The sequence below is a fragment of the Cuculus canorus genome, chromosome 37 (assembly GCF_017976375.1).
Source record: "Cuculus canorus isolate bCucCan1 chromosome 37, bCucCan1.pri, whole genome shotgun sequence".
In the NCBI taxonomy this organism is placed as follows: Eukaryota; Metazoa; Chordata; class Aves; order Cuculiformes; family Cuculidae; genus Cuculus; species Cuculus canorus.
In genome coordinates this window covers 34,717-54,782 of record NC_071437.1, presented here as the reverse complement: position 1 = coordinate 54,782, position 20,066 = coordinate 34,717, and the positions used below count along the sequence as shown (strand labels likewise).

At 59.4% G+C, this 20,066-nt stretch overlaps 2 protein-coding genes across 2 annotated transcripts in view; one reads left to right on the top strand and one right to left on the bottom strand.

Moving 5' to 3' along the window:
- Window positions 1-10,045, top strand: part of PPP1R37 (protein phosphatase 1 regulatory subunit 37) — a 28,808-nt gene extending 18,763 nt beyond the window's left edge. The window contains exons 7-13 of the mRNA XM_054052941.1: window positions 290-445; window positions 2,282-2,394; window positions 2,709-2,850; window positions 3,245-3,411; window positions 3,931-4,825; window positions 6,497-6,585; window positions 8,878-10,045. Of these exons, the coding sequence (XP_053908916.1) occupies window positions 290-445; window positions 2,282-2,394; window positions 2,709-2,850; window positions 3,245-3,411; window positions 3,931-4,825; window positions 6,497-6,579 (1,556 nt within the window). The 3' untranslated portion in view covers window positions 6,580-6,585; window positions 8,878-10,045. The remainder of the gene's footprint in view (window positions 1-289; window positions 446-2,281; window positions 2,395-2,708; window positions 2,851-3,244; window positions 3,412-3,930; window positions 4,826-6,496; window positions 6,586-8,877) is intronic.
- A 3,251-nt stretch (window positions 10,046-13,296) lies between these two features.
- NKPD1 (NTPase KAP family P-loop domain containing 1) lies at window positions 13,297-19,732 on the bottom strand. The gene is made up of 4 exons (XM_054052910.1): window positions 19,626-19,732; window positions 17,550-17,706; window positions 16,248-16,379; window positions 13,297-15,353 (listed from the first exon to the last, which is right to left on the bottom strand). Exons 1-4 carry the CDS (start codon window positions 19,662-19,664, stop codon window positions 13,720-13,722), a joined length of 1,962 nt encoding a protein of 653 aa, XP_053908885.1. The 5' UTR covers window positions 19,665-19,732; the 3' UTR covers window positions 13,297-13,719.
- Window positions 19,733-20,066: the final 334 nt, after the last annotated feature.

Genomic DNA, 20,066 nt, shown 5'->3' with positions numbered 1-20,066 from the left:
CCTGACAAGGGGCGATGGGAAGGCAAAAAGGGGTTCTTGTGGGATACTACTGCTGACCAAACCCCTCCGGAATCCCACCAGGGTTTCCAGACCGGCGTCCTGACTGACCGTGGTGGGTGCTGAGAGCCCCGAGCCCGTGCCGGAGCCTCCGTGCCACCACTCTGAGCTTGGATGGGCACCGACACGGCCTGAATGCATCACCAGCGAGCAAGGCCTGCGCCCGCCGGCTGACGTCACCTCTATCCTGACGTGGGACGCAGTTAAAGGTTGACTTTTCCTTCTTTTTCAGCCGCGGCTCTGAAGGTGAACATGAACCTACGGGAGCTCTACTTGGCCGACAACAAACTGAACGGGCTGCAGGACTCGGCGCAGCTCGGCAACCTGCTCAAGTTCAACTGCTACATACAGATCCTCGACCTGAGGAACAACCACATCCTGGACTCGGGTGAGGCCCTCGCGGTTCCTCCAGGCACTTCCCGGGAATCTGACGTGGTTTTGAGGTGATGAGGAACATGAGCCCCAAATCCCCAAGGATCCTGAGCCCTAAATCCCCAAGGTGCAGAACACGAAGGGCTGTTGGCACGGCCCCAGAGCTGAGCTCAAGCCAGAGGGGAGCGTAGAGCAGCTTCACCCTTTCAGGAGGATTTTGGCAAGGAAAAACCTCTCAGGTTTTAAAGCTGAGATTGTTGGAGAAGCTTCCGTTGCTTCCCGGGCCGGGCCGTGAGGGCCACAGCAGCTCCTGAAGGTGACAAGAGGTGGGGGGACCTCCTACCTCGCAGTCGTGTCTTTCACCGCCTTCCATCTCTTCCTTCATCCGTTTTTTTCTCCTTCCTGGAGCCAAACGAGCAACCAAATCTAAACTCAACTCAGCGATTACTCAACTCGGCCTCGATGAGTTCTGGTCAGCGATGCCAATCACTTGGCTGAGTGCCACCGTTTGGTGGAAAAGCTGCGCTCGCTCCGCTGGGGATAAGCAGCAGCCAAGCGTGACGGCATCGGATGTCACCGGGGCCTTGTTGTGGCCACCTCTGCTCCCAGATGGGTCCCACCCTAAGGTGCAAATATTAATTTACCGCCTTCCAGGTCAGCTGCCACATCCTTCTCATCTTTGGGTGCTTAATAACGAGCGGCGCCGGAGCTGCGCAGGGTGCAAAGTTGTTTGCTGGGCGTTGCTGTGGGTTCCGCAGCGTCGCTGTCGCCGGGGTGCTTTGTGCTTATGGAATCAGGATGTTTGCAGCCATGAAAAGCGGTGCCGGCCCTCAGGATTGGGCCAGGAAGGTGTTGGAAATGGTAGAGGAACCGCCTCCGCAAAACCGCTCCTGGCAGAAAAAGGGGGAGAGGGACCCAAAGGAAAGAGCCGAGTGCCACAGCTCCGTATCCGAGGGAGGAGAGGGCTCAGCGGGGCACCCCGAGTGCAGATTTGGGCGGATTTGTCCCTCGCTCCAGAGATTCCAGCCCAGCACTCATTGATTGTCTAAATGAGAAGGTTTGATCGCGCTCAGGAGCTGCTTCACCCGCAGCTGAGGTGACGTTGAGAAGCTGTGGGGGAAGGTTTTTGGAGGAGGGGGTCAGTGTTGGGAGACGATGCCGGCACTGGAGTTGGCCTTAACAATGCCGTGGCTTTTTTCCCTCGCTGCCTGCGTGCAGTCATGGAATCATTGAGGTTGGAGAAGCCCTCTCAGCTCAGCAGTTCCGGCATCCTCAGCCACTAAACCCTATCCCCAAGTGCCACAGCTGCGTATTGTTGGACCCCTCTGGCGCTGGCGACTCCTCCACTGCCCTTTGGGGTCTCTTCCAGGGCTTCATCACCCTTTCCATGAAGGAATTTTTCCCATTAGCCACAACCTAACCCTCTCCCGGTGCTGCTTGAGGCTGTTTCCTCTCCTCCTATTGTTTATTCCATGGGAGAAAAGCCCAACACCCACCTCACTCCGATCTCTTTTCTGGGAGAGCAATGAGGTCTCCTTCAGCCTCTTCTTCTCCAGACGAAGCAGCATTGGATCCCTCAGCTGCTCTCAAAACCCGTGTGCTCCAAATCCTTCCTCAGCTCCTTTCCTTTCTCCGGCTGCGTTCCAGCCCCTGTCATCCTGTCCCCACCATCCTGTCCCCACCGTCCTGTCCCCACCATCCTGTCCCCACCATCCTGTCCCCACCATCCTGTCCCCACCATCCTGTCCCCAGGATCGGGCGCACCTGAGCAGCGGGAGGGATCGGAGGAAGGTGCCGTAGAGCCAGCAGGATCCACGCTGGCAGAGGAAGGGCTGATTCCGCTCTTTTCCAGGCTTGGCATACATCTGCGAAGGGTTGAAGGAGCAGCAGAAGGGGTTGGTCACTCTGGTCCTGTGGAACAACCAACTGACTCACACCGGCATGGCCTACCTGGGGATGACACTGGTGAGTGGATCTCAGCACCTTCCCGAGGCGATGCTTTCCCATCGGGGGCTCGGCTTTGCTCCTGGAGAGGCGTCTCTCCCATAAATAGCAGCGTCAGATCCGGGCAGCGCTGGGAAGCGTTCTGGCCCAGCTGGTTGGCGTGATGTTCCCCTGGTGCTGCGTCACTGGAGAACCTGTCCCTTGTCCCCTTCTGCTGCTCCTTGGGTATCCCCGGGCTCAGCAGTGAGGAACGGCCGTGACTTCAGCCCGCTTGGGCTTGCGATGGGCTCGCTGTCCCGTCCGCCTCAAGCCTTTTCTCCCGTGGGTGTCCGCAGCCGCACACGCAGAGCCTGGAGACCCTGAACCTGGGCCACAACCCCATCGGGAACGAAGGCGTCCGTAACCTGAAGACTGGGTTGATCGGGAACCGTTCTGTCCTTCGCCTCGGCCTGGCATCCACCAAACTGACCTGTGAAGGTGAGTGTGGGCCCGGCACGCTCCGTCTGTGCCAACCGCGGCCTTAACTCGCCTGCGGAAAGCTCTGCGTCCTCACGGAGCTCCCCTCGCTCCTGAGCTGCGCGCGATGTCCCCTCATGGCCCTTGGGAAGGGTTGGCTTAGCGTGACTCTCGCCAAAACTCTGCCGTCCCTGTGCGAAGCCCCCTCGTCTCATGGATTCGGTGCTTTTGGCATCTTCTGCGCCCACAGAAACTTTTGCCCAGAGGCTCCCACCCCCCTCCCAGCTACAACCCCCCATCCCTCCCCAAACACCACGCTCTGCGAGACGCCAACCTGAGGCGCGGCGTCGGGGGGCCCGGCAGCATCGCGGCTGCTTCCGCGCCGTCACCGTCGTCTCTCTCCCGCCCTGAGCAGGTGCCGTAGCAGTGGCGGAGTTCATCGCGGAGAGCCCGCGGCTGCTTCGCCTCGACCTGCGGGAGAACGAGATCAAGACGGGGGGGCTCATGGCGTTGTCGTTGGCTCTGAAGGTCAACCACTCACTGCTGCGCCTCGACCTGGACCGGGAACCCAAGAAGGAGTCGGTAGGGAACGCGACGCTCTCTTTTGGGGTGTCTCCTTGGGGTAAATGGTGTCCTCAAGGGCGACGTCTCCAGGTTTCCGCTAAGCTCTATCGCTTTCCTGTATTCCAACTGAGATTCCTTCCTGCCCAGCCTGTGTCCGTGGGGTTTTGCCTACGGCTTAGCCTGGGAGGGAACAGCCGCTTCCCAGCCGGCAGCTCTGCCCTGGGATGCTGGAGCAGCCGGATACCGCAGCGCGGCTCCGGGAGGGCCTGGAGGTCTGTGGTCCAGCCCTTTGCTCCCAGAAGGACCCATCTCTCTGCATCCTGCTCCGCTGAGCGTTGAGCATCCCCCGGGATGGGAATCCTGCCGCGCCGATGGGGATTGCTTGGAGAAGAAGCCCTTGGAGAACTCAGTTGTTGGGCGATTGAAATGCTTCTTGGGGGAAACTGCCCTCGTACGGATACCAGACTGGAGCCGACTGTTCCCAGACGTCGAGTTCTGAATGTTCCAAAAAGGCTGAGAGGTTCTCTTCCCTCGCAGGTGAAAAGCTTCATCGAAACGCAGAAGGCTCTCCTGGCCGAGATCCAGAACGGCTGCAAGCGCAACTTCATCCTGGCCAAAGAGAAGGAGGAGAAGGAACAGAAGCTGCAGCAGTCGGCTTCGATGCCGGAGATCTCCGTGACGGAACCTCTGGAGGAGGCAGGGGACAGCCAGGATGGCAGCACCGCCTCCGCTGCCGAAGAGGAGGAAGAAGCCAGGGAGACCCCCATGGCCACAGAGAACGGGGACGCGGAGCGGGCAGAGGACGGTGACGACGACGGAGATGATGTGACGGACTCCGATTCGGACACAGACGAGGAGGCGGATGCTGGCTTAGAGACAAAGGACTTGAGCGAAGCGACGCAACGCCCCTACTCCACCGATAGCGCTGCCGCACCCCCGTCAACGCCGTCCCCAGAGATGCCGAGGGACCAACCACCTGCCCTGCACGTTGCTGAGAAACCACAGGACGACACCGGCGCTGGGAATCCTGCTGCCCTTCCGGCCTCTGCGCTCTCCCAGGGAAACGAGAGGAGGATTTCGGTTTCCAGTCCCGGACGAGGCCATAAAATCTTTGTGGTGACGCGAGTGGAGAGCCTGCCGGAGCGAGCCACCGCACAACCCGCTGAGCCCCAGAGCCCGGCTCTGGCCGCAAATCCTGAACTCCTGGCATCCCGGGCAAACGGAGCAATTCCCGAATCTGCCGTGAGCTCAGCAACGCCGCCGGCGGCACCGAGCGCCGGCTCGGACCCCGAGCAGGGGGACCCTGTGGCCTGCGAGAGCGTGGCCTGTGACGCTCCCCTCCCCAACGGGCTCAAGATGGATTTTGCACGAGCGCTGCCAGAGGTGTCGTCGGACAGCAATGGGAAAATGGAAAACTGTGCCGCCGAGCATGGTGAGCGCTCCGGAACTGAGCCCCCAATTCCTGAGGAGCTGAGCCCCAGGTCCATAAGGGTCCTGAGTCCCCAGATCCTGGAGGTCCTGAGCTCCAACCCCCAAGAATCCCAAGCACCCACTCACTGAGGGTCCTGAGTCCCCCAAGGGTCCTGAGCCCCAAATCCCCAAGGATCCTGAGCCCCAAATCCCCAAGGATCCTGAGCCCCATTCCCTGAGGATCCTGAGCCCCAAATCCCCAAGGATCCTGAGCCCCCATTCCCTGAGGATCCTGAGCCCCCATTCCCTGTAGATCCTGAGCCCCCATTCCCTGTGGATCCTGAGCCCCAAATCCCCGAGGATCCTGAGCCCTAAATCCCCAAGGATCCTGAGCTCCAAATCCCCAAGGATCCTGAGCCCCCAGTCCCTGAGGATCCTGAGCCCCATTCCCCGAGGATCCTGAGCCCTAAATCCCCAAGGATCCTGAGCCCCCATTCCCTGAGGATCCTGAGCCCTAAATCCCCAAGGATCCTGAGCCCCCATTCCCTGTGGATCCTGAGCCCCAAATCCCCAAGGATCCTGAGCCCCCATTCCCTGTGGATCCTGAGCCCCAAATCCCCAAGGATCCTGAGCCCCCATTCCCTGAGGATCCTGAGCCCCAAATCCCCAAGGATCCTGAGGCCCCAGTCCCTGAGGATCCTGAGCCCCAAATCCCCAAGGATCCTGAGCCGCAAATCCCCAAGGATCCTGAGCCCCAAATCCCCAAGGATCCTGAGCTCCGAATCCCCAAGGATCCTGAGCCCCCATTCCCTGTGGATCCTGAGCCCCAAATCCCCAAGGATCCTGAGCCCCCATTCCCTGAGGATCCTGAGCCCCAAATCCCCAAGGATCCTGAGCCCCCATTCCCTGTGGATCCTGAGCCCCAAATCCCCAAGGATCCTGAGCCCCCATTCCCTGTGGATCCTGAGCCCCAAATCCCCAAGGATCCTGAGCCCCCATTCCCTGTGGATCCTGAGCTCCAAATCCCCAAGGATCCTGAGCCCCCATTCCCTGAGGATCCTGAGCTCCAAATCCCCAAGGATCCTGAGCCCCCATTCCCTGAGGATCCTGAGCCCCAAATCCCAAGGATCCTGAGCCCCCATTCCCTGAGGATCCTGAGCCCCCATTCCCCGAGGATCCTGAGCCCCAAATCCCCAAGGATCCTGAGCCCCCATTCCCTGTGGATCCTGAGCCCCAAATCCCCAAGGATCCTGAGCCCCCATTCCCTGAGGATCCTGAGCCCCCATTCCCTGTGGATCCTGAGCCCCCATTCCCTGAGGATCCTGAGCCCCCATTCCCTGAGGATCCTGAGCCCCCTCCGTGTGCTCTCTCCCAATCCCCTCAGGGCAGCATTCCGGAGTCAGGATGAGTGCGGAGCTGCTCCCTCTTCACGGGGCTTTCCCTCTCCTCCCTCCTTCCCATGGGATTCCCCGGCGCTGGGAGGCTTTTCCCAAGGGATTTCAATCCGGAGTGAATCTCCCACACTCAAAAGCTTCGTTCTTTGAAGCGCTCCTTAATGAAGCGCCCTAATGAGCTGCAATTAATGAGCCTGGCAGAAAGCTCATTGAGCTGAGCTGATTCCCAGTTGGAATTTTGGGAAGGGGGGGAACTGGGAAGGGCAGGAGGTGAAGGGAATGGGATCGTTTGCTTCCAGAGCTGAGCTGCACCAAGAATGATCGGGAGTTGGAGGAGCTGCTGCGGGACGCCAGCCGGGACGCGGGGCCGGAGCCGCTGTGAGCTCCGGTGAGCAGGGATAGGGATGGACGGAGCAGCCGGAGAGGCTGGGAATGCTCCGGAGTGTCCAGAGGGACCGGGCTGGGAGGGATGGATACAGCGGGGGGAACAGGGATGGACAGTCCAGGGGAGCTGGGGATGGACGGAGCATCCAGGGGGAATGGGGAGGGAGGGAGGGAGGGATGGAGGGATGGATGGATGGATGGATGGATGGATAGATGGATGGACATCCAGGGGGAATGGGGATGGAGGGATGGATGGATGGACGGACGGACATCCAGGGGGAATGGGGAGGGATGGATGGATGGATGGATGGATGGATGGATGGATGGATGGATGGACATCCAGGGGGAATAGGGATGGATGGATGGATGGATGGATGGATGGATGGATGGACGGACATCCAGGGGGAATAGGGATGGATGGATGGATGGATGGATGGATGGATGGATGGATGGACATCCAGGGGGATGGATGGATGGATGGATGGATGGATGGATGGATGGACATCCAGGGGGAATGGGGAGGGAGGGATGGAGGGATGGATGGATGGACGGACGGACATCCAGGGGGAATGGGGATGGATGGATGGATGGATGGATGGATGGACATCCAGGGGGAATGGGGACGGACATCCAGGGGGAATGGGGAGGGATGGATGGGTGGATGGATGGATGGTCGGACATCCAGGGGGAATGGGGATGGACGGACATCCAGGGGGAATGGGGATGGATGGATGGATGGATGGATGGATGGATGGACATCCAGGGGGAATGGGGATGGATGGATGGATGGATGGATGGATGGATGGACATCCAGGGGGAATAGGGATGGATGGATGGATGGATGGATGGATGGATGGATGGATGGATGGACATCCAGGGGGAATAGGGATGGATGGATGGATGGATGGATGGATGGATGGATGGACGGACGGATGGAGCATCCAAGGGGAATGGGGATGGGTGGATGGATGGATGGATGGATGGATGGATGGATGGACATCCAGGGGGATGGATGGATGGATGGATGGATGGATGGATGGACATCCAGGGGGAATGGGGATGGATGGATGGATGGATGGATGGATGGATGGATGGATGGACATCCAGGGGGAATGGGGATGGATGGATGGATGGACGGACATCCAGGGGGAATGGGGATGGATGGATGGATGGATGGATGGATGGATGGATGGACATCCAGGGGGAATGGGGATGGATGGATGGATGGATGGATGGATGGATGGACATCCAGGGGGAATGGGGAGGGATGGATGGATGGATGGATGGATGGATGGATGGATGGATGGACATCCAGGGGGAATGGGGAGGGATGGATGGATGGATGGATGGATGGATGGATGGACATCCAGGGGGAATGGGGATGGATGGATGGATGGATGGATGGATGGATGGATGGACATCCAGGGGGAACGGGGATGGATGGATGGATGGATGGATGGATGGATGGACATCCAGGGGGAATGGGGATGGATGGATGGATGGACGGACATCCAGGGGGAATGGGGATGGATGGAGGGATGGATGGATGGATGGATGGATGGATGGACGGATGGACATCCAGGGGGAATGGGGATGGATGGATGGATGGATGGATGGATGGATGGACGGACATCCAGGGGGAATAGGGATGGATGGATGGATGGATGGATGGATGGATGGATGGACATCCAGGGGGATGGATGGATGGATGGATGGATGGATGGATGGATGGATGGACATCCAGGGGGAATGGGGATGGATGGATGGATGGATGGATGGACGGACGGACGGATGAATGGACATCCAGGGGGAATAGGGATGGATGGATGGATGGATGGATGGACATCCAGGGGGAACGGGGATGGATGGATGGATGGATGGATGGATGGATGGACGGACATCCAGGGGGAATAGGGATGGATGGATGGATGGATGGACATCCAGGGGGAACGGGGATGGATGGACGGATGGATGGATGGATGGATGGACGGATGAATGGACATCCAGGGGGAATGGGGACGGACATCCAGGGGGAATGGGGAGGGATGGATGGATGGATGGATGGATGGATGGACGGATGGACGGACATCCAGGGGGAATGGGGATGGACATCCAGGGGTAATGGGGAGGGATGGATGGATGGATGGATGGATGGATGGATGGACAGACATCCAGGTGGAATGGGGATGGATGGATGGATGGATGGATGGATGGACGGACATCCAGGTGGGATGGGGATGGACAGAGTATCCAGAGGGGCCAGGATCCCATGGTCCCTCTCTCCTCTCTCCCGCAGGACCCCCGGGCCACTCGGCATCGAGGGAAGGCTTCTCTTCCCGCTCCTCGTAAGGATTAAGGAACCAATTCCAGGCTTCAGGACAAAGAGTTATTTTAAGCTTTCTTTTCCCAACCGGTTTCCTGCTCCCGGCCTCTCCCGGGCGGGAAGGGGAGCCGAGCAAACTGACCCAGACGGGAATATCCCGGCTCTCGCCAGACACTACCGGACACCTCTGCCTTCCCGTTTTCCCATCCCTCTCCGAAGCGGAAATCCTGGCACCGCAGCATGGTGGGAAAGGGAAACCCAAACACTACAGGGAGGAATTCCGGCTGGTGGGTGGCGCATCCCGGGAGACGACGGGAACGCTGCGTGGAACGGGAGCAGCTCTCGCTGAGGATCCCGGGATAGGAGCGGCTTTCCCTAAGGATTCCAGGACCGGCTGCCGTGGCGGCCACCGTGGTTATTTATTTTCCAATTCCTGGGGTTTTTTTTGTTTGTTTGTTTGTTTTTCCGTCTCTTCGTTTCTCATCCGTTGCAAAATTCCTGGGCGGGGATTTAGAGGATGGGGGTTAGAACTAAGGAATTCCTTCTGGGCTGTCCTGTAATTCACCTCCTGCTCCGGGAATGCCGGAAGGGAACCCCTAAACACAAAAACAACGGCGTTGGTGGAGCCACCCTGGCAAAATCCTTGGAGCAGCCGGAGGCTTCGGCCGCTTCCTCGCAGCCGGCCACGCTGGCACGACGTCTTCCCGGCGAGTCGCGGAACCCTTCGGAGATGGCGATCCGAATCCGATGGCAGGAGGTGGATGCTGTGCCCTTCACCGTCTTCTCCATCATCCCGGCTTCCCAACTTGGGCCATCCGTAGGGATAAAAGAGCCGGCACGAAGCCCGCGGGCAACCTTCTCCGTCTCGGAGATGGGTTTCTCAGGGAAAGGTGGGAAGGTCCTTCCGGGATGGGAGAAGGACGCGTGGCTTTTCTTTCTTAAGTGCAATAAATCTATCAGGGAGCTGCGGGGGCTGCGGTGGCCGCGGTGGCCGTGGTGGCCGTGGTGGCCGCGGTGGCCGCGGTGGCCGTGGTGGCCGTGGTGGCCGCGGTGGCCGCGGTGGCGGTGGTCCTTCCTTTCCGTTGTGGTTTGTTTTGTTAACACTGTTTTCTATTAAACAAAGTTCTTGCATTGGTCACGGACTCCCCCCGGAGAGCGGCGGTTGAGGGGGGATCATCCCGGCCCCCCCCCAAAATCATCCGTTTGTGGAAACGGGGAGAGGTGGAACCTCAGGGATGTCATCTGTAGGGGGTTTGATAGTCCCATCCGATGTCCTCCTCTCCAAAGCGGAGAGAGGTTTGGTGGCTGGAACGGGAATTGGTTGGATGGATACATCCAACCTGGACTTCTCTGAGGGCTTCGGAGCAGTCTTTCCCATCCTTCTCTCTAAACCGGAGAGGGATTTGATGGATGGACAGTTGGACATCCAACCGGTGTCACCAACCTGGACTTCTCTGAGGGCTTCGGAGCAGTCTTTCACCTCCTTCTCTCTAAACCGGAGAGGGATGTGATGGATGGACGGTTGGGTTGGCCGGGAATTGGTTGGATGGACCAACCAACCATCCAACCTGGACTTCTCTGAGGACTTCAGAGCAGTCTTTCACCTCCGGCCCCCCCAAAATCATCCGTTTGTGGAATCGGGGAGAGGTGGAACCTCAGGGATGTCATCTGTAGGGGGTTTGACAGTCCCACCCGATGTCCTCCTCTCCAAAGCGGAGAGAGGTTTGGTGGCTGGAACGGGAATTGGTTGGATGGATACATCCAACCTGGACTTCTCCGAGGGCTTCGGAGCAGTCTTTCCCATCCTTCTCTCTAAATTGGAGAGGGATTTGATGGATGGACGGTTGGACATCCAACCGGTGTCACCAACCTGGACTTCTCTGAGGGCTTCGGAGCAGTCTTTCACCTCCTTCTCTCTAAACCGGAGAGGGATTTGATGGATGGACGGTTGGACATCCAACCGACGTCACCAACCTGGACTTCTCTGAGGGCTTCGGAGCAGTCTTTCCCATCCTTCTCTCTAAACCGGAGAGGGATTTGATGGATGGACAGTTGGACGTCCAACCAATGTCACCAACCTGGACTTCTCTGAGGGCTTCGGAGCAGTCTTTCACCTCCTTCTCTCTAAACTGGAGAGGGATTTGATGGATGGATGGTTGGGTTGGCCGGGAATTGGTTGGATGGACACATCCAACCTGGACTTCTCTGAGGACTTCGGAGCAGTCTTTCACCTCCTTCTCTCTAAACCGGAGAGGGATTTGATGGATGGACCGTTGGACATCCAACCGATGTCACCAACCTGGACTTCTCTGAGGGCTTCGGAGCAGTCTTTCACCTCCTTCGCTCTAAACTGGAGAGGGATTTGATGGATGGACAGTTGGGTTGGCCGGGAATTGGTTGGATGGACACATCCAACCTGGACTTCTCTGAGGGCTTCGGAGCAGTCTTTCACCTCCTTCTCTCTAAATTGGAGAGGGATTTGATGGATGGACGGTTGGACATCCAACCGGTGTCACCAACCTGGACTTCTCTGAGGGCTTCGGAGCAGTCTTTCCCATCCTTCTCTCTAAACCAGAGAGGGATTTGATGGATGGACGGTTGGGTTGGCCGGGAATTGGTTGGATGGACACATCCAACCTGGACTTCTCTGAGGGCTTCAGAGCAGTCTTTCACCTCCGGCCCCCCCAAAATCATCCGTTTGTGGAATCGGGGAGAGGTGGAACCTCAGGGATGTCATCTGTAGGGGGTTTGACAGTCCCATCCGATGTCCTCCTCTCCAAAGCGGAGAGAGGTTTGGTGGCTGGAACGGGAATTGGTTGGATGGACACATCCAACCTGGACTTCTCTGAGGGCTTCGGAGCAGTCTTTCCCATCCTTCTCTCTAAATTGGAGAGGGATTTGATGGATGGACAGTTGGACATCCAACCGATGTCACCAACCTGGTCTTCTCTGAGGGCTTCAGAGCAGTCTTTCACCTCCTTCTCTCTAAATTGGAGAGGAATTTGATGGATGGATGGTTGGGTTGGCCGGGAATTGGTTGGATGGACACATCCAACCTGGACTTCTCTGAGGGCTTCGGAGCAGTCTTTCACCTCCTTCTCTCTAAACCGGAGAGGGATTTGATGGATGGACCGTTGGACATCCAACCGGTGTCACCAACCTGGACTTCTCTGAGGACTTCAGAGCAGTCTTTCACCTCCGGCCCCCCAAAATCATCCATTTGTGGAATCGGGGAGAGGTGGAACCTCAGAGATGTCATCTGTATGGGGTTTGACAGTCCCATCCGATGTCCTCCTCTCCAAAGCGGAGAGAGGTTTGGTGGCTGGAATGGGAATTGGTTGGAGGGATACATCCAACCGGGACTTCTCTGAGGGCTTCGGAGCAGTCTTTCCCATCCTTCTCTCTAAACCGGAGAGGGATTTGATGGATGGACGGTTGGATTGGCCGGGAATTGGTTGGATGGTTGCACCCAGAGGGTTGTGGTCAACGGTTCGATGTCCAAGTGGACATCAATGATGAGTGGTGTCCCTCAGGGGGTTTGTGTTACTCTTCGACGTCTTCTCCTGTGAGGGTGGGGAAGGGGTTTGTCCAGGGAAGTGGTGGCCGTCCCATCCCTGGATGGTGTGGGGTGGGATTGGGATGAGGTGGGATGGGGATTGGGTGGGGATGGGATGAGGTGGGATGGGATTGAGATGAGGTGGGATGGGGTCAGCGGGATGAGGTGGGATGGGATTGGAATGGGATGGGGTTGGGATGGGATTGAGAGGAGATTGGATGGGGTTGGGATGGGATGGAGTTGGAATGGGATGGGATTGGAATGGGATGGAGTGGAGTGGGATTGAGAGGAGGTGGAATGGGGATTGGATGGGGTTGGGATGAGGTGGAGTGGGGATTGGGTGGGGTGGGGATGGGATGAGGTGGGATGGGATTGAGATGAGGTGGGATGGGATTGGATGGGGTTGGGTTGGGACGGAATTGGAATGGGATGGGATTGGAATGGGATGGGGTGGGATGGGATTGGAATGGGATGGTGTGGAGTGGGATCGAGAGGAGGTGGGATGGGATTGGATGGGGTTGGGATGGGACGGAGTTGGATGGGATTGGAATGGGATGGGATTGGAATGGGATGGGATTGGAATGGGATGGGGTGGAGTGGGATCGAGAGGAGGTGGGATGGGGATTGGATGGGGTTGGGGTGGGACGGAGTTGGAATGGGATGGGATTGGAATGGGATGGGATGAAAGAGATTTGGCGCGAAGAATCCCTCCTATTGGTGGTTTGGGACAATTTCTCCCCGGAATCGCTCCCTCTCCGCACCCCTTTATTGCCCTTCCGAGGTCACCCCCTCCGGAGGACGCAGCACCCCTTGAAGCCACCACACAGAGATGGGTTAATGGGTTTATTATGGGATGGCTCCCCCAGGAGCTCCGTGGGGGACATCCCTGCTCCCGATGCTGGCGGCTGCTTTGGAGCTTGGTGGGGATCCCCCTCTCCCCGGGGACCCCCTCACCGGCCGCTGGGGACAGGGGTGGCAGTGGCTGGGATGAGGTCACCTGGATGGTGGACCACCATTCCAGGTCTCCCCTGGTCCCCTCCGGTCTCTCCCAATCACTCCAGCTCCATCCCTTGGTGGGATTCCCACCTTCCTGCAGTGTCTCTTCTTGGGAACAAAGGGGGGACATCCATGTCCTCCTTCCCACTCCTAAACAGGTTCCAGGGGGACAACAACGGCATCTTCAGGTCACCACCACCTTCTGTGTCACCACCATCCAAGAGGGTTTTGAGGGCCCCACGTCCGGAGATGGAGCGTCGCCGTCACTCGGGGTGGGGACACTGAACACCGCGCGACACGGAGGCGGTGGCCGCTTTCTTCAGGCGGTCCAAACCACGCAGGAGCCCCATCTTGTGCCGGATGGAGTGGTCCAGGTTGACGGTGACGCCGAGGAAGTCGTGGGCGTCGTGGGCGGTGAAGGGGAAGTCGTGGGCCAGGAAGGTCTGGAAGAGCTCGGGGTCCCCATCCAAGCTGAGGACATTGCGTAGGGGCTGCTGGAGGGCACTCAGCTCCCCTAAGTTCTCCTGGAAGATGCTCCACAGGGATTGAGCACCAAAATCCGGCGCCGCCAGCCAACTCTGCCGTGAGTCCTCCAAGCACTGCAACGCCCAACTCAACCGGCACGGCCACTGGTCAGCCAGGAGCACCCAAGCGGCGGCCGAACGGGGCGAGTGGGTGCCGGCGCGGTGCAGGAGGAGCCGTAAGGTGATGGGGATGGTGTTGACGATGCGGCGGAGGTGGGCGCCGTTGGTTGGGAGGTAGCGGGCGAGAGGGTCGGCGCCGTCGTGGAGGCAGTGGAAAGCTTCGTGGATGCAACGGACAGCTTCGGCGTCTGCCTCCTCCAAGCTGGGAGGCACCGGGGCGCCCCGGCACTTGGCTCGGCGCCGTTCCACGTTGCCGGTGATGATGCCGTACATGAGGTCCTCGCGCGTTTGGATGGCGGCTTCCAGGCATCGTAAACGGGAACGGGCGCCCATCTCCGGGATGGAGAAGGGCAAAGTCACCGTGCGGTTGAGGTAGAGGTAACCGTTGTCGGCGAGGCCCTTCATGCAACCCGTCTGCTCCAGGCAGGGGACGATGACGCTGGGGTCCACGGCCAGGATGAAGATGAAGGGGACGTTGGTGTCGGAGAGCAAGGTGTTCATGGCGTTGAGGACGCCGGCCACCTTCTCCGGGTAGCAGATGTCCAAGCTGGTGATCTCCAGCACCACCCGGAGCCGTCGGCGCTCGAAGATCTCCATGAAGGTCAAGAAGTCAACCAGCACCTCCACTTCCCTACGCACTTTGCTCATGAAACCCAACTGGGTGGTGAACTTCTCGCTGTTGGTCAACCTCTCGATCTTCTGCTTCTCGCTGATCAACAGGTTCTTCAGGATGGAGAAAGCTCCGAGAACCAAACTGGAACCGGAGAGGGAGGTGACGGCGCTGCCCACCACCTTCAAAGCGTGGTGGTCCTTGATGCCGGGCACCAAGAGGGCCACCAGAAGGATGGTGAGGCCAACGCTCAGGACAAAGAGCAGCGCCCAGAGCTTCAGGCAGGTGCTCCTCTTGAGGACCCACTCCTTCTGGCTGAAGCCGGAGGCGAAGCGGGGCCTGGTGCCCATCACGTGGTAGACGCTGAGGGGCAGAGCTCCGAAGTGGTGGCGGATGCTGTCGCAGAGGGTGGTGACCAACCCGGCCCAGAGTTTGTCACAGCCGGCGTACTGCCAAGCGCTGAAGCGGATGAAGATGAATTGGATGTTCTTCCTCCTCAGGTGGCTCTCGGTGATGATGGGTTTGTAGAAGGCCAAATACCAGAGGACCATCAGCAGCCCCCACCCCTCGGGGCTGCGCGGCTTCTGGTGGCTCCGACGCAGCTCGGCCTCTTCCCGGTGCTCCATCTCTTCCCGCATGAAGCCTGGAGAGAGCGACGACGGAGTGAAGGGCCAAGGGTGGAGGTGTCCATCGGTGGGATGGGATGGGGTGGGATGGGATGGGATGGGATGGGGTGGGGTGGGATGGGATGGGGTAGAATGGAGTAGAATGGAGTGGAATGGGATGGGATGGGATGGGATGGGGTGGGATGGGATGGGATGGGGTAGAATGGAGTGGGATGGGATGGGATGGGATGGGGTAGAATGGAGTGGGATGGGATGGGGTGGGATGGGATGGGGTAGAATGGAGTGGGATGGGATGGGGTGGGATGGGATGGGGTAGAATGGGATGAATGGGGTAGAATGATGGGGTAGAATGGGGGTGAGAGGTGGTTTGGGATGGGGTGGGATGGGATGGGATGGGATAGAATGGAGTGGGATGGGATGGAGTGGGATGGGATGGGGTAGAATGGAGTGGGATGGGATGGGGTGGGATGGGATGGGACGGGATGGGGTGGGATGGGATGGGGTGGGATGGGGTAGGTGTTGGTGCAATGGGAAATGTACCCAAATATAGGGAGATGTGGGATGGGTCCTCCATGCAAGAGGGACTTCAAACCCAGCGGAGAACTGGGATGGGGGTGGATGGAACAGGATGGGATGGATGGGATGGGATGGGATGGGATGGGATGGGATGGGATGGGATGGGATGGAACAGGATGGGATGGATGGGATGGGATGGGATGGGATGGGATGGGATGGGATGGGATGGAGTGGAACCATGCAATGCAGAACAGCAAATCTGCAGGAGAAACCACCCTGGGGGGGACAACCCAAGGTGGACCCCCGTGGGTGGGTGTTGGTGCCATGGGGACTTCGGCGCCCAACTGGTGGGGAGGGTCAAGGGGGACAACCCATGGTGACCCCCCAAGACCCACCGGTGACCTTGTCCAGCAGCGAGAAGAGGCGGTGGCCACAGGGCGCGTAGAAGCCAACGGTGACAGGGGTGGCCGTGTGGCACAGCGTCTTGGAGAGGCAGCGGCAGTAGATGTCATCCTCCGTCAAGGCCTCTGGAGAAGGATGGGATGGGATGGGATGGGATGGGATGGGATGGGATGGGATGGGATGGGATGGGATGGGATGGGATGGGGTGGGATGGGATGGGATGGGATGGGATGGGGTGGGATGGGGTGGGATGGGATGGGGTGGGATGGGATGGGATGGGATGGGATGGGATGGGATGGGGTGGGGTGGGATGGGATGGGGTGGGATGGGGTGGGATGGGATGGGGTGGGATGGGATGGGGTGGGATGGGATGGGATGGGATGGGGTGGGGTGGGATGGGGTGGGATGGGATGGGATGGGATGGGATGGGATGGGGTGGGGTGGGATGGGATGGGGTGGGATGGGATGGGATGGGATGGGGTGGGATGGGGTGGGATGGGATGGGGTGGGATGGGGTGGGATGGGATGGGGTGGGATGGGGTGGGATGGGATGGGGTGGGATGGGATGGGATGGGGTGGGGTGGGATGGGATGGATGGGATGGGGTGGGATGGGATGGGATGGGATGGGATGGGACGAGATGAGACAGATGGGGTCAATGGGATGAAATGAGGTGGGATGGGATGGGATGGGATGGGATGAGATGGGATGAGATGAGATGAGATGAGATGAGATGAGACAGATGGGGTCAATGGGATGAAATGAGATGGGATGGGATGGGATGGGATGAGATGGGATGGGATGAGATGGGATGAGGTGGGGTGGGATTGCGTTGGGAGTGGGATGAGATGAGATGAGATGAGATGAGATGAGATGAGATGAGATGAGATGAGATGAGATGGGATGGGATGAGAGGAGATGAGATGAGACGAGGTGAGACGGGATGGGGTCAATGGGATGAGATGGGATGAGATGAGATGAGATGGGATGGGATGGGATGGGATGGGATGGGATGGGGTTGGGCATTGGGTGGGATGGGATGAGATGAGATGAGATGAGATGAGATGAGATGAGATGAGATGAGATGAGATGAGATGAGATGAGATGAGATGAGATGAGATGAGATGAGATGAGATGAGATGGGATGAGGTGGGGTGGGATTGCGTTGGGAGTGGGATGAGATGAGATGAGGTGGGATGGGGTAGGGTTGGGCTGAGGTGGCCTTGGTGATGGGCTGAGGTGGAATGGCATTGGGTTGGGATGGGATTACGGTGAGGTGGTACTTCCAATTCCTACCTCGGTGGTGCTCCCCGTGCTCCACCTCGGCCAAGGCTCCGTTGCGGGGGGCGCAGGGGGCGCAGGCGTCGCCCCCCGGGGCCAAGCAGGCCAAACGCTCCTCGCAGCACCCGGAGGGGCCCCTGGGGGACATTCCCCACTCCGGCGAGCCGGGACCCTGCGGGGGACACATGGCACCAACTGCCCACCATGGGGACACCATGGGGACACCGAGGGGACACCATGGGGACACCGTGGCGACACCATGGGGACACCATGGGGACACCGTGGGGACACCATGAGGACACCCCAACGCTGCTCCTGACCCAGGGGACACCGTCCTCGTCCCTCGGGGACTCCGCGTCCCTTTCTGGGGTGACCCTGTGGGACCGAAGGGAGGACCTGTACTGGGGATACTGGTGGCTATGGGGCAGCCTATACTGGGGATACTGGTGGCTATGGGGCAGCCTATACTGGGGATACTGGTGGCTGTAGGGCAGCCTATACTGGGGATACTGGTGGCTGTGGGGCAGCCTGTACTGGGGATACTGGTGGCTATGGGGCAGCCTATACTGGGGATACTGGTGGCTATGGGGCAGCCTATACTGGGGATACTGGTGGCTGTGGGGCAGCCTATACTGGGGATACTGGTGGCTATGGGGCAGCCTGTACTGGGGATACTGGTGCTGTGGGGCAGCCTGTACTGGGGATACTGGTGGCTGTGGGGCAGCCTATACTGGGGATACTGGTGCTGTGGGGCAGCCTATACTGGGGATACTGGTGGCTGTGGGGCAGCCTGTACTGGGGACACTGGTGGCTATGGGGCAGCCTGTACTGGGGATACTGGTGGCTATGGGGCAGCCTATACTGGGGATACTGGTGGCTATGGGGCAGCCTGTACTGGGGACACTGGTGGCTATGGGGCAGCCTATACTGGGGATACTGGTGGCTATGGGGCAGCCTATACTGGGGATACTGGTGGCTATGGGGCAGCCTATACTGGGGATACTGGTGGCTGTGGGACAGCCTATACTGGGGATACTGGTGGCTATGGGGCAGCCTGTACTGGGGATACTGGTGGCTGTGGGACAGCCTATACTGGGGATACTGGTGGCTGTGGGGCAGCCTATACTGGGGACACTGGTGGCTGTGGGGCAGCCTGTACTGGGGATACTGGTGCTGTGGGGCAGCCTATACTGGGGATACTGGTGGCTATGGGGCAGCCTATACTGGGGACACTGGTGGCTGTGGGGCAGCCTATACTGGGGATACTGGTGGCTGTGGGGCAGCCTATACTGGGGATACTGGTGGCTATGGGGCAGCCTGTACTGGGGATACTGGTGGCTGTGGGGCAGCCTATACTGGGGATACTGGTGGCTGTGGGGCAGCCTATACTGGGGATACTGGTGCTGTGGGGCAGCCTATACTGGGGATACTGGTGGCTGTGGGGCAGCCTATACTGGGGATATTGGTGGCTGTGGGGCAGCCTGTACTGGGGATACTGGTGGCTATGGGGCAGCCTATACTGGGGATACTGGTGGCTGTGGGGCAGCCTATACTGGGGATACTGGTGGCTATGGGGCAGCCTATACTGGGGATACTGGTGGCTGTGGGGCAGCCTGTACTGGGGATACTGGTGGCTATGGGGCAGCCTATACTGGGGATACTGGTGGCTGTGGGGCAGCCTATACTGGGGACACTGGTGGCTGTGGGGCAGCCTATACTGGGGATACTGGTGGCTGTGGGGCAGCCTGTACTGGGGATACTGGTGGCTGTGGGGCAGCCTGTACTGGGGATACTGGTGACCACAGCCCAGCCTGTACTGGGGATACTGGTGACCACAGCCCAGCCTATACTGGGGATACTGGTGACCCTAGCCCAGCCCGTACTGGGGATACTGGTGACTATAGCCCAGCCTATACTGGGGATACTGGTGACCCTAGCCCAGCCTGTACTGGGGATACTGGTGACCAGGGGGCAGCCCATACTGGGGATACTGGTGACCACAGCCCAGCCTATACTGGGGACACTGGTGCCAGGGGTCCCGCACCTTCTCCCCCCCCCCGCACCCCCAGCCCCCCCAGGGCCTCATCCTACCCCGGGCGGTGGCTCCATCGCCGCTGCCTCCGGCCACATCGGTGGGTGCTGTGGGTTGAGCACCGCATTTATAGGGAGTCAGGATCCGGCCCTTCCCCGTGTCCCCAACCAGGGAGGAAATAATTAGTGCGGAGAGGGCAGAAAATCCGGCTGTGCCGGGAGCTGGGCCTGAGTCAATGGCCAGCAACGCCCTGCGCCAGCGCGTGGGGACACGGGGGACGGGGGGACGGGGGGGGAATCAGGGGACATCAGGGATGCAGGGGACATGGGGGACATCAGGGATGCAGGGGACATGGGGACAAGGGGGATGCAGGGGACATGGGGGACATCAGGGATGCAGGGACTGAGGGGGATCAGGGGACATGGGGGATGCAGGGACATGGGGACAAGGGGGATGCAGGGGACATCAGGGATGCAGGGACATGGGGGACATGGGGGACA

What these genes read in the sequence shown, in the direction of transcription:
- NKPD1 (XM_054052910.1), bottom strand. Translation starts at nt 19,664, where the DNA reads ATGTGGCCGGAGGCAGCGGCGATGGAGCCACCGCCCGGG. An exon ending in CGATGGAGCCACCGCCCGGG is followed by an intron (nt 17,707 to 19,625) that starts GTAGGATGAGGC and finishes TGTCCCCCGCAG; the next exon opens with GGTCCCGGCTCGCCGGAGTG. An exon ending in GCTGCTGGACAAGGTCACCG is followed by an intron (nt 15,354 to 16,247) that starts GTGGGTCTTGGG and finishes CGCTCTCTCCAG; the next exon opens with GCTTCATGCGGGAAGAGATG.